General features: G+C 49.8%; 1 protein-coding gene across 2 annotated transcripts in view; it reads right to left on the reverse strand.

The window, feature by feature from the left end:
• Positions 1 to 11,882, reverse strand: part of PHC2 (polyhomeotic homolog 2) — a 56,282-nt gene extending 44,400 nt beyond the window's left edge. The window contains exons 1-7 of one of the 2 annotated variants that reach the window (XM_044237745.1): positions 11,395 to 11,882; positions 8,360 to 8,554; positions 5,482 to 5,640; positions 4,356 to 4,433; positions 3,697 to 3,861; positions 1,704 to 1,790; positions 252 to 564 (exon numbers count right to left, since the gene is read on the reverse strand). In XM_044237745.1, coding sequence (XP_044093680.1) covers positions 252 to 564; positions 1,704 to 1,790; positions 3,697 to 3,861; positions 4,356 to 4,433; positions 5,482 to 5,640; positions 8,360 to 8,554; positions 11,395 to 11,454 — 1,057 coding nt within the window. In that variant the 5' untranslated portion in view covers positions 11,455 to 11,882. Of the gene's footprint in view, positions 1 to 251; positions 565 to 1,703; positions 1,791 to 3,696; positions 3,862 to 4,355; positions 4,434 to 5,481; positions 5,641 to 8,359; positions 8,555 to 11,394 lie in introns of those variants that run through there. The other variant, XM_044237746.1, reaches the window with a different exon arrangement.
• Between the last annotated feature and the right edge of the window lie 10,203 nt (positions 11,883 to 22,085).

The raw sequence follows: 22,085 nt of genomic DNA on the forward strand, positions 1-22,085 counted from the left end.
GATTCACCATTGCGCCTGTGGCTAAGGACTCCTTTATTCCAGATGATATGGCTTCTTCCTCTAAAGCTAGATGGAGACATGGTACAGAACAAGTTGCTGATGAACGCCTCGAGATTGGAAGAGGGAAGAGGAGAGATGCAGGGCTGGGATCTTAGCATGTCCATGGGAAAAAGGAAAGTTTGAAAGTTTCCCCTTCTCTTATAGTCCTCCTGGGTTTTCTGGGATAAGACCCTTGTCCCTGGAGCCCTTACCTGGTGCGACGAGGGGGTGGGTGGCCACAGCGGGGGCCATCCGGCTGAGCCCAGCCCGGCCCTCCATGCTCCCCGGTGCGCTGCTGTTACCATCTCCTTTCTTGAGTGGCTCCAACACGCCGTCAGCTATGCCAGGCTTGGCACCTGCGGGGGAACCCTGAGCGGTGTTTCTGCCCTGTGATGGGGTAGGCAGAGGCTGGTTACCACCTGGCGTGGGTTTCAGGGCCAAGCTGGGCAGGACAGGCTGGGTGGGGGTAGGGCCCGAGGCTGCTGCAGTTGGTGGCTGCTGTGTTCGAAGGGTCAAGTTCTGTACCTGGAAAAGAGGGGTCTATAGGAGTCCCGAGAATGCGGGTAGCGCAGTGGTAACACACAGCTAAGACAGGGAAGGAGGTAGGGATGGACCTAGAAATGGCTAACTGGGACAGCAGGTTGTAAAATCAAGAGAGAAAAAAGAGAGAAAATGAGTTAGAGGCCGAAAGAGGAACCAGGAGCAGGTAGAGTTTCTAAAGGGGACAAGAAAGAATACTAGTGCTTGGATCCGTCAGCAGAAGAAACTGAATTCTGAGAAGGGATGCCCACCCAGGCTGGGGCGGGCTCGCTCTCCCTTCCGTTACCTCCTCCCCCAAACTATCAGGACGGGATGCATTCCATTTAGAAAGAATTCCCAGCTACAGCGGGGCCCAGGGCTTCCCACACTCAAAAGGGCCAGGGCAAAAGTGAAAGTTAATTGACCAGCGTGGACACCAGGCAAAGGATCTTTTTTGTTGTTGTTGTTCTTAGGCTCTCAGGATGAGGTTTACACCAGGATCAGCGCGCTTACTCAGCCTGGCCCCTGGTGCCCTCTGCTGGACACGCAGAGGCTGTGCCCGACTCGCTTCTGACCAATCTCATTTCTCTCGCTCCCAAGTGCTCTCCCGGACTGTAGCTGGGGTGAGGAGGGAGTTGGGGGGGGGGGGAGGTGTTGCCCCGCTGCCCTTAGAATCTTTACAGCCAAAGCGGTATCCGTGTGCTCCCAGCGGAAGGTGGGGACCCAGGACTGACCTTGCTCCCTCTTCCGTGCCATTTTTCCTGAACTAGAGGGTCTAGTGTGTGTAGCCAGAGTGGGATTTTTTCCACTTGAAAAGCAACACAGAAGTTATAAGTGGGAAAATGCTAGTAATGGCCACCCATTATTGGCAACAGCGTTTACTCCAGCCTGTTGCTCTCTGACTCCTGATCTATGTTTGAGGGAATGGAGCGGAGTCAAGAGTGGCTGAGGTCTTCTCAATGGAGGAATTAATTAAGGAGTCAGTCTGGGAGCAGTGGGATGTCCTGTCTCCCCCCGGCTTTCCTAGAAGATCCCAACCTTTCAAGAGAGTCAAAGAGCCTCCAGGCCTGTGCCCATACCCGGTATCAGTACCCCTCTACGGAGGTGCCCACCCCCCTGCCCTCCCAGCAGCATGGAATCCTCACCTGGGCGGGGGTGGGGGGCCGGGCGGGGGAGCCAGTGCCGAGCTCAGGCTGCACAGTAGCGACGGTGGCCGTGGGCGTGAAGATGAGCTGAGGGGACAAAGGAACAGTGCCGCCTAGGCTCCTAGCTACCTGCACCAGGTTACCTGGCTGGGCCTGGAATCACAGGAAACGAGGCGCCTTTTACCTGCCCAATGTGGGCTCAGCCACAGGACAGGCCAGTTCAGCCAAGGAGCAGATATGGGGAAAGAGGGAGGCAAGAGAGGGAAAGAGTCCAGGGGGACCACCTGAAAGTCTCAAGAGGCTTGTAGCGTCCTGATCCAGGCTGGCTAGTGAAGGGGATGGCAGAGGAGAGCGCATCTGGGGGTGCACATTGGGTTTACTTCAGAAGCCTCTGTGAGGAGATCATCCCAGAGGGTCAAACTTCCTGGGACACCCTGAAGTCACTCTCTCCACAGCACCCCGGGGAGCAGGGACCTTGGGTTCAGACAGATGTCGTAGGACCTCTTTCCAGGTCTAACCCACTCCTGACTCCAGGTCTGGGCCAGAACGGGACTCCCCTGCACTAGGGATCCAGGTAGATGTATTCTTTTCTCGGTTCTTAGTCAAATTTAGATTCAGGTGGGAGGAGGGTGCAGAGACAATAGTGGCGGAAGACCCGGGTGCCTGGAGCCATACTCGAACCTGCCTCTCCTTCGGTGGGTGCCGGCTACATGCGGGTCTCTGCGTGACACTTCCAACCCTGTGAGCCTCGTTTGGTGCCCCATGGGTGTGCAGATATTTCATAGGCAGCTTTCCCGAAACTCTGAGGTACATCTATGTCTACTCTGGGCCTGTGTGCCCTGCACTGGGGAGGGAGGCAGACAGGCTGAAGGTGCCGGACTGGGGCAGCTGAGTAGGACAAGGAATGAGTAAACCGAAGACAAAGGCAAGTTTGGGCAGGGTCACGCTGTGGCCTCCCGTTCACTAGGGAAGTGCAAGTCTATTCCATACTGTGTGTCCCAGAGGCTATTCCCAGGGAATGGAACACCACAAACAATGAACTCAGAGTCAAGAAAGGAAGTGCTGGAGCAAGACCGGAAAATCCCCAAGTGTCAAGTTTTGGCCACAGAAGCAAAGGGAGGGTAGGACTGTATTGTCTTCAGGACAGCGTGTCAAGGAGCCAGAGGGAGACATCTTCAGGAGGGGAGACACGAGATCAGACTCAGTTACCTGAGCCTGACAGAGAGCTACAAGTTATTTGCCTCCTGGGAAGTATGCTGCTGTTTTCCCTGGAAATTCTTCTAAATCTTAAGGACCCAGACCTCAGGACCTTTGCATCCCTTAGGGACAGGTATAGAGGAGAGATTCTAGGTAAGCAGGTCTGGGGCTGATCCCATCCTGAGCACATTTGGCACATTCAAATAAGCTGAATTAACAGGTGACAGAGGGACCCTGATTTGGATGGGGACCCAGTTGGGAGAGCAGTGGAGACAGCAGTGTGTCATGAAATGGAATGTCACCTGTACCCCCTGGGCTGGAATTCTCCTTTGGCCCTGGAACTACTGGTGGCTGGTCCCTGTAAGGCCTGCCCAAGGGGGTTAAGACCCCATTTTTGTAAAGTACGTGGATGGATGTCTGTGTGTTTGCTTAAGGATCTGCGTATACTGACCATCTGGTCATGGGCCCCTGCATTTTCTACCCTAATGAATTCAGGGGAGTGGTTTCTGATAAGAAGAGGACGATTAGGGAAGGAAAGGAGGCCTCATCAGCAACCTTCTCCATTTCAGCCGGGAACCCCATGTGTCCTTGGGTCACTGAGCCTGTACCCAAGCTCCCATTCAACCTTCCAGATGCCCTCTTCTTTATGCCACCCCTTACCTCTTGCCGCCTGTCCCTTGGTGCTCCCCCTCCCCCACTTCTCTAATCCTTACCCTCTTTAACCTCCCAGCCCCAACCTGTCTGTCTTTGTACTCCTCCCAGGCCATCTGAGCTGCGGCCCAGGCTGGGTACTCACCATCTGTGCCCTTAGATACATCTGTGCTTGGCTTGCCGTCAGGGCCGGAGATGACGTGTTGCCCAAGAGCACAGCCTGCTGGGCGATGCCCGAGGCTGTCGCCGAGTTAACGCTCTGTGCCCGGTTGATGAGCTGGGCTGCTGCTGGGGAGGCTGCCAGATTGATCTGATGAGAGAGAAACGCGCAGTAGGAAGCAGGAGGTTCTGTTGGTTAAGTCTGTGCCCCCCCATCCACTTCTTTCTCTCCCCCTCCTCTGTTCCTTGGTGGATTCAGCCTTCTTTAGGACCATCTCTGACACATGGGTCTTGGAGCATCCCGCAGCCCTGCCCCATCCATCTCTGGCCCATCTCTGGCCTACGTGTGGAGCTGCAGGGAAGGTTCAATGGCCAAGAGAACTGAACTCTACACAGAGAGTCTGGCCGTTGGAGTGAAGGGTGACAGGGAGTTACTAAAGTAAGGGTTAGAAAGAGCCACGTGTTTGTTTGTTTGTTGGTTTGTTTTTTCCCCTCCCCTGGCAAGAGTGATAGATTCTAGCCATGATCGTACGTGGCTAAGGATTCCCTGCCTGGGTCTGGGAGCCCGCGAGCAGCTGGGGCAAGGAGGGAGGAGCTGGACCCAGCGCCCCGTGGGTCCTGCTTGCTGCTTTCCAACCTACTCACCGAGGATGACTGGGCTGGGGCCTGTGCAGACACGTTGCTGCCTGACGAGCTCCCTTGTCTGTTGGCCACCAGGCTTGCCTAGAAAAGAACAATGCTTGTCACAAGGGCCCCAGATCTCCCCCAGCTGTTCCCCAAGCTCTCTAAGGAAGCACTAGAGGACGATGGTTAGGAGTCCAAAGCCTACAGTCAAACCCTCATTCTGCTTCATCTGTGTGGCCTCAAGCACGTGCTTCAGTTTCCTCTTTATAAAAAACAGAACCCACCTTGTAGCTCCGCGGAAAGGATGAAGCAAGGCAAAGCATCTACACGTAAGAGCTCAGATGATTAGCGATGATTATTACCTATCTTTCCGGGTCTCTGTAGCCCCCGCCACCGTGCTCTGTCACACTGGGCTCACGGACCCCATGAGAGATTTTGCACAGGCTGTCTGGCATGTTCTGTCTGCCCGCCTCCCCATGGCCGGCTTCTTCTCATCCTTCACGCGTCAGCGCCACGTCCCTCCAGGAGACAGACAGTCCCCGGCTGCCCAACCCGGGACAACCCACTTGTCTCTCAGGCCAAGTGAACTTTCTCTTTCAGACTGCTTACGGCAACTTAGAGATTTAGATATTTTGCTTCCTCCTCTATCTGGGTTTCTGTTTGCTCACTCTCACCTCATCTAAGCTCTGCGAAGGCAGGGTCCACAGCGGACTCAGTGTCTGACATGCCCTGTGGCACAGTGGGTGCACGGGACTTTTGGTGAATGAAGGAATGCATGAGGTCTTCTCAGCCACAGAGGACAGACAGGAAGCTAGGTGGGCAATGGCCTTCTCTTGAGGACACTCCCTCTGGCCCTCCTCTAGTGTGGTGTGGTGCCCTGGGGAGGAGGGGTCCCCCCCCCTTCCTGGGGCCAGCTGGGCGGAGAGTTCCACCACTCCGCTCACAGGGCTGTGTGAACTTGGGCCCCGGCCGAACTTCCCACAGACTCTTTCCTTATCTGGCAAAGGACCATGACCTTTGTGCCTATGCCCAGGGATTCTGTGAGGGCGCCCCCACTCCCCTCCCCCTGCGCCCCTACCCTCTCGCCCCCAGCAGCGCCGTGCATACAGGGCCACTCCTTCCCCCTACCCCGCCCTGCTCCTCTCACCTGCTGCACCGCCGCCAGGCTCTGGAGCTGGGCGCCGCTGAGGTGCTGCTGCTGGAGCGCGGCCGTCTGCAGCATGAGGTGCTGCTGCTGGGCCGCGTACATCTGCTGCAGGTACTGGGCCGCCGTGCTGGGCTGCCTGTGCAGCGCCTGCTGGATCACCTAGGGGGCAGGCAGGGGACAGGGGGAGGCAGCGCTGTCACCCCGCCCCTTCTTCCCCAATGCCTGGGCAGCCCGTCTCCCCTTAATTGTTCAGGGCACCCCGGGCCAGTGACCACCCCTACAACGGGTCACCATGCCCTAGGGAGGCCTGGGGCTGGCGCTGTTTCACCCTGCCTACTTCTCCGCCCTTGTCTGCCCCCCCAGAGCTTCGGCTCTTGGGCTCCTCTCCTCCCCAACTGCATCCGCTCTGGGTCGGCCGCCGGCGTGGCGTGGGGAAAATCAGAGTGGGACACCGCTGCTCTAAGCGGCTCTGGGCAGCGGGGAGGCTCAGGGTTACAGACAGCAGATAGCGAGGAGAAAGCCTCCAGGGACACTGTGTCCCCTGCCAGGCTTGTTCACTACTCCCCCTCTGGCCATTCCCTGTGTTCAGATTGGGGGACCGGAGCATTGGACGGTGAGGGCAGGGGGACTGAGGCCCAATAAGGTGGAGAGAAGGAAAGGGGTGGGAGAGAGAGGCAGGTCTGAAGGGGGGCCTAGTCCAGCCTGAGCAGCACAGCCAGCAGCCGCAACTTACCCAAGGGCCACACCCTCCAGGCTGGGGCTGCTTCCCAGGATCTGCCCCCAGCTGCTAGAGTCCCATCAGTTCCTTAGAAGAAAGTCCCGTTGGCCTTAGAGAGCAGGCCAGTGCCACAAGGATGATGCCTTTCTCTTATATTCTTTCCCTCCCCCTCTCCGTCATTCCCTCTTTCTGGACACCATCACTATCACCAGCCTTACTGCTACTCCTGTTTCCAGACTGCACTGGCTGAGCCATTGCTCATAGGAAGTGACAAAGGCTTCCTTTGATTCTTTGATCTCCCTCTCCCCCACCTTCACTCCCAGTGTCTCAAACCCTCCACTTATCCCCAGGAACAAATAAAAGTGAATACCTTTCACCCAGCCCTGAGATCTTCTGTCTTCTTCTCCTAAGCCCCACAGACATTTCTCCTCCCTTCTCCTTGCCTGGTCACCCTCCTGCCATCTTGCCTCCTGATGCTCCATGTGGGCCCTGGCCAGGCTTTGGCCCACTTGCTACCCTTAGCTCTGCCGCATCCCTGACCATGGGGCCGCTCCCCACCCTGGGTCCTGTCCCCAACAAGCAAGCATCCAGTCTGGCTTTCTCTGTCTTAGCCTGACTTCTAGGGCTGGTGGTTCTCGACCCACACCATCTTTGGGCTCAGATTTGGAGTTCTGCAAAAACAGGCTAATGTCTCAGATTCTTCATGGGCTCTGGGGTCTCCGGATTTCCCTACCCCAGCCCAACTCTTCAGATCCCACTCCCCTTCAGTGTTCTCTCTCCTCAAATGGTCCCGGTTTATACAAACACAGTGCTCTTTATTCCTTGTTCTCTCCCAGAATCCTTTCCTCTTACTCCCCTTACCTAGGCCTCTCTATTTTCCTTAGACTCCTGAACGAACATCCCCACAATCCGGACAGTAGTAGCGGAGATATGGTGGCTCTTCCTCACCAGAGGGCTGGTGCCAACAAGTGGAAATGGCAGGAGCCCCACTGTGCGTTGGTGTGGAACACAACCGTGGCAGGGGGACGTCCATCGCAGCACAGAAAACCCCCAATCCCTTGCATCTAGACTTGTGATGAGGGGCGGGAGGACGGCTCATCCTGACGTGGGCTGTTAGAAGCTATGCTCAAACCCTCATGTTCCGAGGGGCTGGGAAGAAGCCCGGTGTGGGGGTGGTAAGGATGGGTGCAGGAACCATGGCTTTACTCCACCGGACACAGAGGTAACCCGGAGAGGGAAGACTTCAGAGCACCTGATGGTGTCTTCAGACTCTCTTGCTGTCTACTGTGACCCGTCCTCCACTCCCTAATCTGGGCCGGGGGCCCAAGCAGGATGAGGTCACATGTCTGATACATTTGTGCTGGATTAGCCCAGCTCCCTGGGGTGAACACTGCTCCCTAGGGGCAGTCTGTCTGTCTTATCTGGGGACCTCACACAGACTACAGGGTTGTGGGGGGCATGAGGTTCAGCCTTTTCTGTCTTCACCTGAATGGCCTCGATGAGTTATTTCCTTCTCTGAGCCTCAGACTTCTCTGTTATGGAAGAAGAATGTAATACCCATTTCCAGCAGGAGGATGAGATAAATCCGCAGTGGTTTTCGTACCACATGGGGCACAAAGCAGATGGTGAAACATGGGCATGGGTGTGTGGGGGACCATGTGTCATCACCCGTAAGGCCTCACAGAGATGACACTGAGCAGACCACTGCTTTGGGGAGATTGCTTTGGGGTTCCCTTTTGGTCCTCTAAGAAACTTAGTTTTATTACAGAGCAGTGGTTTTTCAGATAATAGGTCTAGGTGGTGGCTGAGTAGCTCCCTATTGCTTTTTTCCTGCTTATTATTTTTGTTTCCCAGTCCCCTACCCCCTTCACACTTTCACATGCTTGTCCTCCCAAACAGCACTCTGGGTTCTGAATCACCAGGTGAGATAGGAATTTTCCAGTTCTGTAAAGTATTCTCTCTCTCCCTGAACCTCCCTGATCAGACCCATCTAGCATCACTTCTTCTCTAGTGGTGTCTAAGTATATATCCATGAACACATTCCCTGATGCCCATTCTAGAGTCCGTAGCCCAGTTGCTCCCCAGACCATGCCAACACGTCCTCCTGGCTAGCCCCAACACGATCCAGGACTACGATCTCTAGATCAGCCAGAATCTTACCTGCACAGTCTGCCGGTCAGGAATGCCACTGTACACAGAAATCTGGGGCCCCGTGGGGCGGCCACTCCCACTGCTGCTGCCACTGTTGCAGCCGCTGCTGGTGCTGCTGGATGTATGGGGGACTGGCAGCTCGTTCTCCATGGCCGGCGCAATGGCACAGTCAGGGCACTTTGACGGCAGAAGGGCAGGCAGGTGCTGGAAGCAAAGAGGCAGAAGTGAAATGTCACACAGGTGCTTCCTAGAGAACGCATCAGCTTTCCATCAGCCTGGGGTGGGACCACTTCTGGACTGAGGCCTGAGATGTACTTGTCACGGAAGGCCAAGGCCAAATGTGACTCACAATCAGATCTGCCTGATTTTCAAGTCTAAGACCTGGGGGCACCTGGGTGGCTCAATCAGTGAAGCATCTGCCTTCAGCTCAGATCATATGGTCTCACGGTCCTGGGATGGAGTCTTGCACTGGGCTCTCTGCTCGGTGGGGGGCCCGTTTCTCTCTCTGCCATTCCCTCCCCACTCTCGCTCATGCTCTCTCTGATAAATTTAAAAAAAAATCTTTTTTTAAAAAAGATACTATTTATTTATTTGACAGAAAGAGAGAGCAAGAGCAAGGGGAGCGGCAGGCAGAGAGAGAGGGAGAAGCAGGCTCCCCACTTAGCAGGGAACCTGACACGGGACTCGATCCCAGGACCTGGAGATCATGACCTGAGCTGAAGGCAGTTGCTTAACCAACTAAGCCACCCAGGTGCCCCATGAATAATCTTAAAAAAATACGTAAAGCCTATGACCTGGCACTCCTTGTTCTGCTGAAGGAGCTAAAAGCAGCAAAGGAGGCAGATTTCCTCCAGTAGCCTTCCTGCCTTCCTGCCATTGATCTTAGGGGTCAGCTCCCCCTCCATTCTCCCCGGTCCCCCCCACCTCCACAGTCTACCTCTTCACCTTCAGGATGGAGAAACAGGGCATCAGAGAACTTATTATTTGTCTGAATGTATATAGCTCATTAGTGAAAGAGATGGGATTACAAGTCTGGGGAGAACAGAATGAGGGAAAGAGATGAATAAGGCGATAAAATGAGCTGGAGGGTTTATTTGGTTGTGTTGGTCCAGGCCAGAAGAGCTGCCAGTGTGTTTGGAGTCTCTGTTTTCTCGAAGAAGTAGTTAGAGAGTGCCCTCTGATCTAACGCTAAGCAGGGCGCTGCGTCAAGCAGTGTGGTTAAAACTGCAGGTTTGGGGTTCCGAAAGACTTGGGTTTGAGTCCTGGCTCTGCCGCTTACAAGCTGGGAAACCTTGGCAAGTCACACTTCCCCAACCTTCTGTCTCAATCTGTCAGATGTGAGAATCCATGAATTGGTGGGAGACGCAAGTCAAATAATGATAGAGTGCTTAGTAGAGCATCAGGCAAAGACGGAATGCTTCAGACACTGGCTGTTGTTGTGGTTATTAAAATTGTCTCCAGTCCGGTTCCAATAGAGCAATCCTCTTCCTAGTTAGAGCTGGCCCAGCCTCCTGGAACCTCCGATCCCAGTCACTAAAGGGTGCCAGGAATTCCCTCAGGGACCAGCCTATGATCTGGATTCAGAACTGGAAATCACATGTCCCCTTGAGACATGTGTTGGGGAGTGAAGGGGCTGGGAGGGAAGGAAGGGTGGTGGGAAAGGCAGATCCGGGTCTGAGGTCAAGTTCCCCTTTCTTCTTTCACGCTATTCCTAAAATTCTCATTTCTACATATGCGCTTTTCCTTCTACCTATTCTTTCCTGTATCTAGAAACGACACTTGTCATCCCATCATAAACATTGAATTCTCTTTGTACATTATGCCAGTTGAAGAAATGAAAAAAAAAATGATTTTTCACACTGCCAAGAGCATTGGTTAGTACCCAAAACTAAAACAGTCATTAATGTCCTATTGGCTTCTTCCCAATGCTGCTCTCGGTGTGGAGGCGCTCAGTGTTTCTCAGGCAGCCTTTTTCTGACTGGGTGGGTTTCGCAGTGAGCGGAACAAAGTGGGGGTACAGGCTAAAGGACCGGGACCTGTGAGTCCTGGGTCCTTGAGGAGTGACTGCCCCTAATGTTTGAATGTCTCCTTTTCTGCCACAGGGCAAGGCTCCTGTCACGAGTTCCCTTTGGGCGGAGCTGCGCTCCGTGGCTGCCTCGTGCCTGCCTCCCTACGGCCATCACTTGTCAAAGATTCTTCTGGTGGTAACAAAGACGCAGGAATCAATGAAACCAGCGTCAACAAATAACTTCCTGTGCTCTGCTCGGTTGAAACCTATCTTATCTTAAGTTCTAGGGAGGGACAGGTAGGCTGGGTAGGAAGGCGTACAAGCGTAATTCCAATCTTGGAGGAACTGACACACTAGCTGCAGAGACGAGGCTCAGTTGAAATTTCAAGGATCGCCCCCGACAAATCAGAGTTAAGTTCAAACATGGAAAATCCCATAGAATCCCAAAGTCTTCTTTTAGTTAAGTGCCTCGCTCTCCCTTTTGAGCAGGATGGGGTTTCAGTTCTTGCTTTCGTTCTGCCCTGGGAAATTTCAGTGGAAGTACTTGTAAACATAAAACATAAAATAGGAAAACGGCAGCAGTCACAGCAAATTAAGGACAGAGTGAGTAATCCACACTTCCTGAATGATGGAGCCTCAGCAGCAGCTCAGGCAGATCTCGTGCACAGTATATACTCTGTTCTTGCTGAGAAATAAACCAGGGCAGAATCCTAAAGAGAGCAGGCCACTCCTATAGAGAAAACCTGCACAGGCAAGGACAGCAACTGACCCTCATGCTACGGTGGGAGACTTAGCAACACAGGGATAGACATATGTGTTTCCTGAATTCTCTTACCTGCTGGTCTCCTTCCTCCTGCTGCATTCTTGGCTCCTCCCCACCCTCCCCCCAGCTTTGCCTTGTCTCATTAATTTTTGCTCCCAAACCCTGGTTTTCTGGTTTTCCTGTTCTTGTTCCTGTTCCCTGTCCCTGTCCTCAGTCCTACCTGTGCTTCCTTGCCCTGGCCCCATCCTCCTCCAAGGGGAAGATCATACTCACCTTGATGATGCTTTGGCTCGGGACTCGCTGGCTCTCTGTCTCTCTCTGGAACAGGCGCATGCATCTCTCCCTCTCCCTCCTCTCTCTCTTACCCAGGCCTCATTGATCCCAAGCGGTTGCTCTAGTTTACAGCAATGAGCTCTGTCTCCCCATCCCTGAGCTCTGCTCTGTCCCCACACTGTGTCCTAGTCCTGCTTGCCTGCCCTGCTCATAATGGCCCTCCCTCGGCTGCTGGGTCACTCTGTGTCTGCTTTCCTTGCCTCCTGTGCTCCAGTTCTCTCTTCTTTCTTGTGCCTGAGGATCTCTCTCCCCTAGTCCTGATCCAGCATACCCTCTTACCTTCACCCTCTCTAGATCGTGCATGCGCCCTCTCCCTGCTGCTCCCCTCTCCCTCCCTCTCCTTCCCTCTCTCTGGCCGGCACTCCCTGTTCTAGCTCAAGGTTTTGATAGCTACCGCTGTCTCTCAAGTGTACACTCCCTCTTGGGTTCTCTCTTACTCACTCATGCAAAGCAGAGGAGGGAAGGACTGACTGCCTAGGAGATTAGGGAACATTTAAAAGGAGAAGTAACATTTGAGCTGCCTGAACCCACACTTTCTCGCTTTCACCGCATAGAGCTGCCTGTCCCATCTTCCATCACTCCTTGCCAGTCACTTCTAGAACCTTTCGCAAGCAGTTAAGTTCCTGGTTCCCCCCAGATCTGAACATCTGTTGAGCTTCTGCCACATGCAGGGTATTCTTGCTAAGTACTGGGAATGAACGAGGTAGAAGGCTTATATGAAGGTTTTCACTTTTGTGGGCATATCAGAAATGTGAAACTAAAGTTTTCTGCCCCAGGAAAAAAAATGCACAGTCAGACAAAAATGAACTTGTAATTATAGAGGTTAAATCCTTTAAAGCCTGTCTATTACCTCTGGACTAAGAAGCTCTGCTTCCTAGCCAGGTAGAAATTGGGCAGGCAGTACAAATATGAAGATAAAAATATTATTCACTATCATCTGCCAAGTTCCAGATGAATGATTGAGACATTTGCTAGTGTTGAGAAAAGGAACGTGTGCAATGTGATAGATGGACAGTAGAGGAAGCCCGGATTTATGCTGCTGCTGGGCAAACAGTCACTGCTGTAAGTGGGACAGTGCTCAGCCCCTCCCTCTGGGCATTTTCCAGTGGCTCAATTTTCCTAGGAGAGGCAATGCACTCAAGGAGAAAGAGCATGGGATTAGAAGGTGGTAGTCCTAGCTTTGGGAACGCCGGTGCAATGTGGCTGCTGTATGGCCTTGGGCAAGGCAGGCTCTCTCTCTGGGTCTTGGTTCCCTAATCTGCAGCACTGGGTAGTAATAATACCTGCTGGGTGGGCGTGGGCGTGGTGTATGTGCGTGAGGATTCATCTCTGAGCCTCATTCCACTTTCCTAACCATACACAGGCACGCCTGGAGGGATACTGGGGGTTTGGCTCCAGACCACCACACCGAACCAGATATCACAATAAAGTGAGGCGGATGAATTTTTCTGGTTTCCCAGTGCAAGTAAAAGTTCTGTTTACACTATATTAGAGTCTATGAAGTATGCAACAGCAGTTTCTATTTCTATTTCTAATGCCTAAAAATAGAATGTACACACCTTACTTTAAAAATGCCTTATTGCTAAAAAATGCTCAGCATCATCTGAGCTTTCAATAAGTTGTAAACTTTTTGCTGGAGGAGGGTCTTGCCCGGATGCTGATGGCTGCTGGCTGATCAGGACCGTGGGCTGAAGGTCAGGGTGGCTGTGGCAATTTCTTAAGATAAGACAACAGTGAGATTTGCTGCATTGATGGGCTCTTCCTTTCATAAACCATTTCCCTGCAGGGCAGGATGGTGTTTGATAGCATCTTACCCACTGGAGAACTTCTTTCTAAATTGGAGGCAATCCTCTAGAACCCTGCTGCTGCTTTATCAACTCAATGTCACACCCTAAATCCTTCGTTGTTGTTTCAACCATCTCCAGAGCATCTTCGACTGGAGTAGATTCCATTTCAAGAAACCACTTTCTTTGTTCACCCACCAGAAGCAATTCTTCATCTGTTAAAGTTTTATCATGAGATTGCAGCCATTCAAACATAATAAAGAAGAAGTCTGAAATATTGCAAGAATCACCAAAATGTGACACAGAGACACAAAGGGGGCAGGTGCTGTTGGAAAAATGGCACCAGTAGACTTGTTTGACACAGGGTTGCCACATACTTTTTTTTTTTTTTTTTTTTTTTAAAGGAAGCAGGCTCCCGGCTGAGCAGAGAGCCCGATGTGGGGCTCGATCCCAGGATCTGGGATCATGACCTGAGCCGAAGGCAGGGGCTTTAACCCACTGAGCCACTCAGGTGCCCCAACCACATACTTTGATTTGTAAGACACCCAGTGTCTGTGAAGTATAACGAAAGAGGCTGTATTCCATGACGTAAGTCTACTGCCCTGGTCTGGTGGTTCTGCTTTCCTTCACCACGTACGGCATCCTCATGATTTCTCCTCTTTAATTTTGATGAAGTCCTCTTTACTTATTTTTTTCTTTGGTTGCTGCCATATCTAAGAAACCATTGCCTAATCCAAAGTTACAGAGATATACACCTAAATTTTCTTCAAAGAGTTTTATAGTTATAGTTCTTACGTTTTAAGGTTTTCAATTTATTTATTTATTTTTAAAGATTTATTTATTTATTTGTCAGAGAAAGAGAGAGAGTACAAGGAGGGGGAATGACAAGCAAAGGGAGAAGCAGGCTCCCTGCTGAGTAAGGAGTCTCATGTGGGGCTTGATCCCAGGACCCTGGGATCATGACCTGAGCTAAAGGCAGAGGTTTAACTGACCTAGCCACTCAGGTGTCCCTTAAATTTATTTTAATAGTCTCTGCATCCAATGTGGGGCTTGAACTCACAATTCTGGGATCAGGAGTCTCATGGTCTTCCGACTGAGCCAGCCAGGTGCCTTTGGAGTTCTTACATTTACGCCTTAGATCCATTTTGAGTTAATTTTTGTGTATGGTGTGAGGTAAGGGGACACTATTTCATTTCATTTTCATTTTTTAAATTTTGGTAAAAAAATACATAATATAAAATTTGCCATTCACAATGTTGTGAAACCATTACCACTATATGCTGCTGGAACTTTTTACCACCCCAAACAGAAACTCTATAATCCTTTAGCAGGAACTTCTCCTCTCCTCTCCCTGCTCAGCTCCTGGCAACCTCTCATCTACTTCCTGTCTCTATGAATTTGTCTAGATAACTCATGTAAATGGAATCATACAATATTTGTCCTTTGTGTCTGGTTCTTTCATCTAGCACAATGTTTTCAAGGTTCATCCATGTTGTAGCATGTGTCCTTTTTTTGCTGAATTCTATTATAGGTATATGCCACGTTTTGTTTTTCTATTCGTCTGTAGATGGACACTTGGGTTGTTTCTCCATTTTAGCTGTTGTGAATAATGCTATGAACATTGGTGTACAAATATCTGCTTGAGTCCCTGCCTTTGATTCTTTGGAGTATTACCTAGGAGTGAAATTGCTGGATCATATGGTAATTCTATGTTTAGCTTGTTGAGGAACCACCAAACTGGTTTTCCCAACTTCATTCTTTTGCATGTGGATATTGCTCTTATCCCCGAACCATTTGTTGGGCCCACACAATTCCCCTACCAAGTTCTCAGTATGGCATATCAACCCTCCACGAATTGATCCTCCCTGCCTTCCTGGCCTCATTTCCCATGATTTCTCCACCCTATACTCTCACCCAGCATATTCCAAACAAGCTGAAGTTTTGGATGCCTCGCTGTTCCTCACCTCTGCAATTTCCTGATGTTGTTGTACTCATGCTCTTCCCTTCCCCTGGAATATTTCCCTTCCATTTTTCACCTAACTGACTTGATCTTCAAAACAACTTCAGTCTCTCCTGTGAAACATGTACTCAGTGCAACCCCCTCTAACACTTCTCTTGCTTCTGTCAAATTAGCTTCTAACATCTTCTGTCCCCACAACACTTTGTGTGTTTATCTCTTTCCTAGCATTCATAATGTAGAGTGCAAGAAAGTGATTTGCTTATGCGTCTGTCTTTCCCACTGGACTCTGAACTCCTGGAGAAGAGGACAATTGTCGTATTTTCCCATATATACCTGGTGCATCATTCCACAAATGTTTGTTGAACAGAACTGTTGGAAAGGCACCACACTTGGTCCTGCTTCTCATGTGAAAGCTCAGCTTTCTACCTCATCTGACAAATTCTCCCGAACTACTTTAAAACATATACTACTGGTGATTTAATTCTTGTACCTGCCATCAAGAGTGTTCATACTATGAATAATGATTATTTATTGAGCACTTACTACATGTCAGCACTGTAATAGATGCTTTACACGTACTCATAACCTCCCTTATGATGTAGGTTTTATTATCCCAGTTCTGTCAATGAGGAACTTATTTATGGAACTCATCTAAGGTTATCAGTGAAGTGGGTTCAAAACCAGGTCTGATTCCAAAGCCAGAGCTCTTCGCACCACACCCTCTGAGATTTCACCCATAATCTCACCTTGAGCCATTATTCAGTGACATTGGGCAAAGCCCAGGTCAGAGCATACTGAGTTTTCAGAAGTGCAAAGGAACTGAGACCACTGAATTTGATCTCTTTGTTAGTAATGTCTATTAAATATATTTTTTAAAGATTTTATTTATTTATTTATTTATTTATAGTGCGAGTTGGGGGTAGGGACAGAGAGAGAGGGGAAGAGAGAACCCCAAGCAGACTCCATGCTGAGTGCAGAGCCCAACACAACCTTGATCTCACAACCCCGAGATCATGACTTGAACCAAAATCAAGACACAGACGCTTAATCTATTGAGCCACCCAGACACCCCAATGTCTATTAAATATTTTATACTTACACACTAATCTCCCTATATATAATATATACATAAAAGATAATATACATGAGTATCCACTGACCAGTTTAAGAAATCCAACACCACCCTAATCTCCCTCATTTTTCCTGTGTAGAAACTGAGGACCAGTTTTTGGGGAAGTGGCTCACTCAAGGAGATATGGCTCCTTTGACTCTCCTCCAGTATCATGGACATGGAAGGCACCCCAGTAAACCTACTGGACTGATCGTGTTGGGGATTTACTTAACCAGAGGGTTGAGTTTGCCCTGAGGTGAGCCCAGAAGCTAGGGTCCTGCCATACGTCACTTTCTCGATGGTCTCCCAGTAGAAGGGAGCTTGGGATGGAGAGAAACAGAATTAGAAATGATGAAAAAAAAAAAAAAAAGAAACCATGGACTGGTATGGTGGCACTCAAACTTTTTCTGCTATAGTTCCTCTCTTTGAACCCAAGCTTTCAGTGTTTACCCTCTCCTGACTTCTTTTTGCCCCAAAGCTCTGGTCTTTAGGATGCAAAGTAGGTGTTCTGGAGTCTCAGTAAGAGATCTGTGCACTCTCCTTGTATTAGAAAATCCAGACCTTTAAACTTTCAAAGCATCGAAGCTTCCAGCACGTTCTACACCCCTATCCAATTTCCTTTTAATTCCTGCTCTTATGTCCTCCCTTCTCCTCCTAACTAGTTCCTTATTCCTTCCCCAGGCCACCTATCCCTGTGGACTCCCAGTGTAAACCACAGCCAAATTTGATTAACAGCCACCATCCGGAACTGGAAGCATGTTTTTCTCCGCGTTCCAGCTCGCTTTGCGGCTTTGTGCGGCCAGCCCAGGCTCTGAAGGCTGTGATTCCCACTTTAGTTAATTCTCCTTTCCCAACCGCAAGGGGCCGCTTTGAACGACATGCCCACTGTACTCTGCTGGGATAGTGATCTTATTACAGGTCCCTGCTGCCCACAGGGCCTGAGACCAGCGGCCAGAGAAATGCTGAGGTTCTGCCCTCCCAGGAGCCACCAAGTCTAGGGAACACTAGGCCTTTGTCCCTGGGGGTCAGGGAAATCCATTTGCTGCGGATTACAGCCGTGGCAGAGGTTCTAGGGAAGCAGAGGGGGAAAGATACTAAAACCAGAGCTCTCCAAATCCTGAGCCTAAAGCCCTTGGGGTAAAGTGGGGTGGAGCCTTTCCTAATGGAATCGGAGACTGACAGGAAATGAGAGGTCTCCTCTGCCCCACAAAGGCTGCTGGTACTATCATTCCTGTAGGGGCTTGTGCCTGGACAGTCTGAAAGGCGGGGTGATGCGGTGACTGTGTTCCTTTGCTCTGGCTCTGCCTCTCTTTGGTTGCTTCTCTGTTGGAGGTGTAAGTCAGTAACAGCAAAGCGTTCAGGCTCTCTAGATGTAGGGGACCTGAGGGAGCCTGCCTTACACCTCTGAGCTGCTGCATTAACATAAATATTCTGATTTACACCAGCCTCATTATGCCTCTGGCAGCTGTCTCACCCTACTGATGCGTTGGAAGCAATCCAAATGGATTCAGCTCAAATCGCTTCAAAAAGTTCCCTCTCTCTCCCCAGTTCTCTGCGGGATGCCTCCTTCAGAGTCTCTAGAAACCCAAGGAAATAAATGCAGGGTAACAAACACAGAAATGAAGGATGAGAAAATAAAACGGGACCCACAGCCCTAGCCATCAAAATAAAAGGGTTTCATTGGTAAAGAGAACCACATAATTTAAATGAACTTTTTTGAAACCTCATTGTTTTCTTCATATGTTCTAGAAAGGAGACTATAGAAAATGCTTCTCTAACAGGCGGGTGCTCCTTGGCTGAAGCACGTGAAGGGGAAAAGGAAGGATTTGATCTCTTTTAGAAGGAACGTGTGGGTAAGCCACGTTACGCAGATGGGACTCAGGTACAAGCAGGAGTGTGTCTGGCCCCAGGCAGCTTTGGGCCATTGCTCGAAGGCAGGGCAAGCTCACAGCCCGCACCTCTGCACCTCCAGAAGGCAGGGGTTGGCACTTCTGTGAAAGGGCCGGATAGCAAGTATTTTTGGCTTCGCAGGCCTACAGTTTTTGCCATGACAACTCAACTCCGCTATGCAAAAGCAGCCCTAGACAAGTCATAAGGGGTGTGTGGCTGTGTTCCAACAAACTGTTAAGTCACCAGGAAAGGTGGTGGGCCACATTTGGGACGCAGGCTATAGTTTACAGGACCCCTGTTCTGCGGCAAACTCATTTTTACCCACCAGCCACGTGGCTGGCAAGGTTCCTATGGCATACTGGTTAACAGCACAGGCTTTCGTGTTCATAAGACCTGGGTTCGAATTCCAACCCGGCCACACACCAGCTGTGTATCCTTGAGCAAGTTGGGTCATCTTTTGGGCTTCAATTTCCTCAGCAGTAAAATGAGATCAGATGTCCCTATGGGACCGTTACATGGATTACGTGAAGTGTCCGTACGGTCCTGAAGACAATACTTAGCAAATAGGAAGCATGTGATACATGGCAATGGTGTGAAACCGACTTGGAATTTGGAAGCAACTCCTTTCACCTCAGATAGTGAGGATCCCATAAGTTATTTCTCACCATTGGTCACAGGTCAGAGTTATACTTAAAAATCTCTTTATAGGGGCGCCTGGGTGGCTCAGTGGGTTAAAGCCTCTGCCTTCAGCTCAGGTCATGATCTCAGGGTCCTGGGATCGAGCCCCACATCAGGCTCTCTGCTCAGTGGTGAGCCTGCTTCCTCCTCTCTCCCTCTCTGCCTGCCTTTCTGCCTACTTGTGATCTCTATCAAATAAATAAATAAAATCTTTAAAAAAAAAATCTCTTTATAAAGAACCATGGTCCATTTTACCTGTCTAAATCTTTGTCTCTCTCTCTCTCTCTCTTTTTAAAAAGATTTTATTTATTTATTTGACAGAGAGAGATCACAAGTAGGCAGAGACGTTGGCAGAGAGGGAGGGAGAGACAGGCTCCCCAAAGAGCAGAAAGCCCGATGCGGGGCTCGATCCCAGGACCCTGGGATCATGACCTGAGCCTAAGGCAGAGGCTCCAACCCACTGAGCCACCCAGGGGCCTCTCTTTTTTAAAGACATTTTAAAAGACACATTTCTTTTTTAAAGGGTAGATTTTCCAGAAGGCTCTTGAGGAACATAAGATGTAAAGAAAGTCAGTCTCTATATTGTGTCTCAAAATGTATGCCCTAGAACTTCAGCTTCCTAGTTGTGTGACTGAGCAAGTTATGGGACCTCAGGCTTCAGTCTCAACCATAAATTGGGACAACAAGACCATCCTGAGGGGCGCCTGGGTGGCTCAGTGGGTTAAGAATCTGCCTTTGGCTCAGGTCATGATCCCAGGGTCCTGCGATCAGTCCCAGGTTGGGTGCCCTGATCAGCAGAGAGTCTGCTTCCCTCTCACCCTCTAACTGCTGCTCCCTTTTTTTCTGTTCTCTCTCTGTCAAATAAATGAATAAAATCTTAAAAAAAAAAAAAATCCATCCCAGAGGGCTGTTGTATTGGATGAGCTAATCCATGTAAAGCAGTTAGAACCATGTCTGGCACTTAGCAAACACTTAATAAATGTGAGCTATGATTATCATCTTCGTTATTATTGATATTTTTATTACGATTGACACTGCTAAAGGTTCTTCAAAAAAAAACTTTTATTCCAGGGCCAAACAGAAATGCTATTCTACTGGCTGCCCAAAAGATGAACACGTACACAAACCTGGATGCCGTCATTCTGTTCACTTGGCATCTAGTTTTAAGACATTCATCTCTTTAATTTCCTACGTAGCTGTGACACGCAGGGTCCATGTCCTTTTGCCTCCAACTTAAATACTGCTTGTTATGCTGAACCGTGTCTCCTCAGAAAGCTAAGTCAGAGTTCTAACATCCCGTGTGTCCGAATATGAGCTCACTTGCAAAGAGGGTCGCTGTAGATGTGAGCAAGGTCAAAGCGGAGTAGAGAGGGCCCCTGCACCAATGTGACAGGTGTTCTTAGATGAGAATGACATGCAAAGAGACAGACATACACGGGGAATAGACAGTCATGTGAAGACGGGGGCAGAGACTGGAGTTAGGCTTTTTCAAGCCAAGGAAGGTCTTCAGAGGGGGCGTGGGCCTATGTACTCCGTGATCTCAGACTTCTGATCTCAACAGCTGTGAGACAATACATTTCTGTCATTTCAAGCCACCCACTTTATAGCACGGTCTGGAAAGAGAGTAGGTTGGGGTAGGACTGAAGACTTCATTTCCAAAGGAAAAGATACTTTTATTTCCATCAATAACCTCAAAGTTCAATTTTTTGGGGGGGTATCTGGTGACAGTGTAAATTCTTCTTTAGAAAATTCTTCCTTGTTTTTTCTTTTTTCTTTAAGATTTTATTTATTTGACAGACAGAGATCACAAGCAGGCAGAGAGGCAGGCAGAGAGAGGGCAGCGGGCTCCCCGATGAGCAGGACCCTGGGATCATGACCTGAGCCGAAGGCAGAGGCTTTAACCCACTGAGCCACCCAGGCGCCCCTCTTCCTTGTTTTTTCTTAGTAGAGCTATGGATGCCTGTGATTTGTGCACAGAAATCTCAGGAGCCAAGGCTATAAAAGAAGACCTCTACAACAATCTCTTCAAAGTTACAAACTTCTAGTTACAAAATAAATAAGATCTGGGGATACACCTCACAGCATGGTGACTACGGTTTATAACACTACACTGCCTATTTGAAAGTTGATAAGAGAGTGGACCTTAACATTTCTCACCACAAGAAAAAGAATTCTGTAACTCTGTGTGATGATGGGTGTTAACTAGACTTCCTGTGATCATTTCGCGGTAGATCAATCACTCTGCTGCACACCTGAAACTAATATAATGATGTTAATTATACCTCGGTAAGAACAAAACCTCTCCATCCTAAGCCTTTCCACAAAGCAGGCCTGAGTGTACACATGCGCGCGCGTGCACACACACACACACACACACACACACACACACACACTCCCCTTCCCTTTCTAGGACTCGCCATTCTCTGCCTTCCATCTTAGACTTGAACTGGACTGCTGTTCGGGTAAGCCAGCGTAGGCCAGTCTTTCCGCCACTGCTACTTCCCGACAAGCACAACTAAATCAGGACAGGGATTATGGACAGCAGCCAGGCTTTCAAAATCATTGTTCAAGGGCATGGACGTTTGTCTATAAATCCTTAACTAGCCTTCTTTTCTCTTTCTCTTCTTGTCCTACCTCCTCTGCAGGTAGGTCTCACTTTATCAGTGGGGTGGGGTTCTTGGGGTTGGGAGTTTGCTCATTGTTAGGAACACCCACTGAGAGCGCCTTGGAAAAGCGGGGACTGCTGGGTTTTCCTGCTTCTACCTGGGTATGCTCCTCCCAGAACTTATTCCAAGAGTATAGGCTTTTTCCTTAGAGTTTCCCTTTATATGCTCTATATGGGTTTTGGGAATGGGGTTTTATAGACTTTGAGGGATTATAAAGAGATAGACTGCCTGGGATAAAAGTCTTCTGTTACGAATACTTTTGTCCTATTTGTAAGTGATCTTTTACCACTAGGAGGCTAGTCGTCTCTGGCCTGGTCCTGGGAAAAAATTCTTGCCATTTATTGCTTAGGGCCAAGTGCTTTGTCTCATGTAGTCCTGACAACAACCCTAGAACACAGGGATTATTTCCTCATTTTTTCCCACAAGAAAAAACTGAGGTTCAGAAGGGTCCAGTAACTTCTCTGAGGCCACAGAGCTAGCAGATGGCAGGTGTAAGAAACCAGGACTGCGAGTCCCTGCATAAGAGGCAGAATTACTTGTGT

This window comes from Neovison vison, chromosome 2, assembly GCF_020171115.1.
Source record: "Neovison vison isolate M4711 chromosome 2, ASM_NN_V1, whole genome shotgun sequence".
Taxonomy (NCBI): Eukaryota; Metazoa; Chordata; class Mammalia; order Carnivora; family Mustelidae; genus Neogale; species Neogale vison.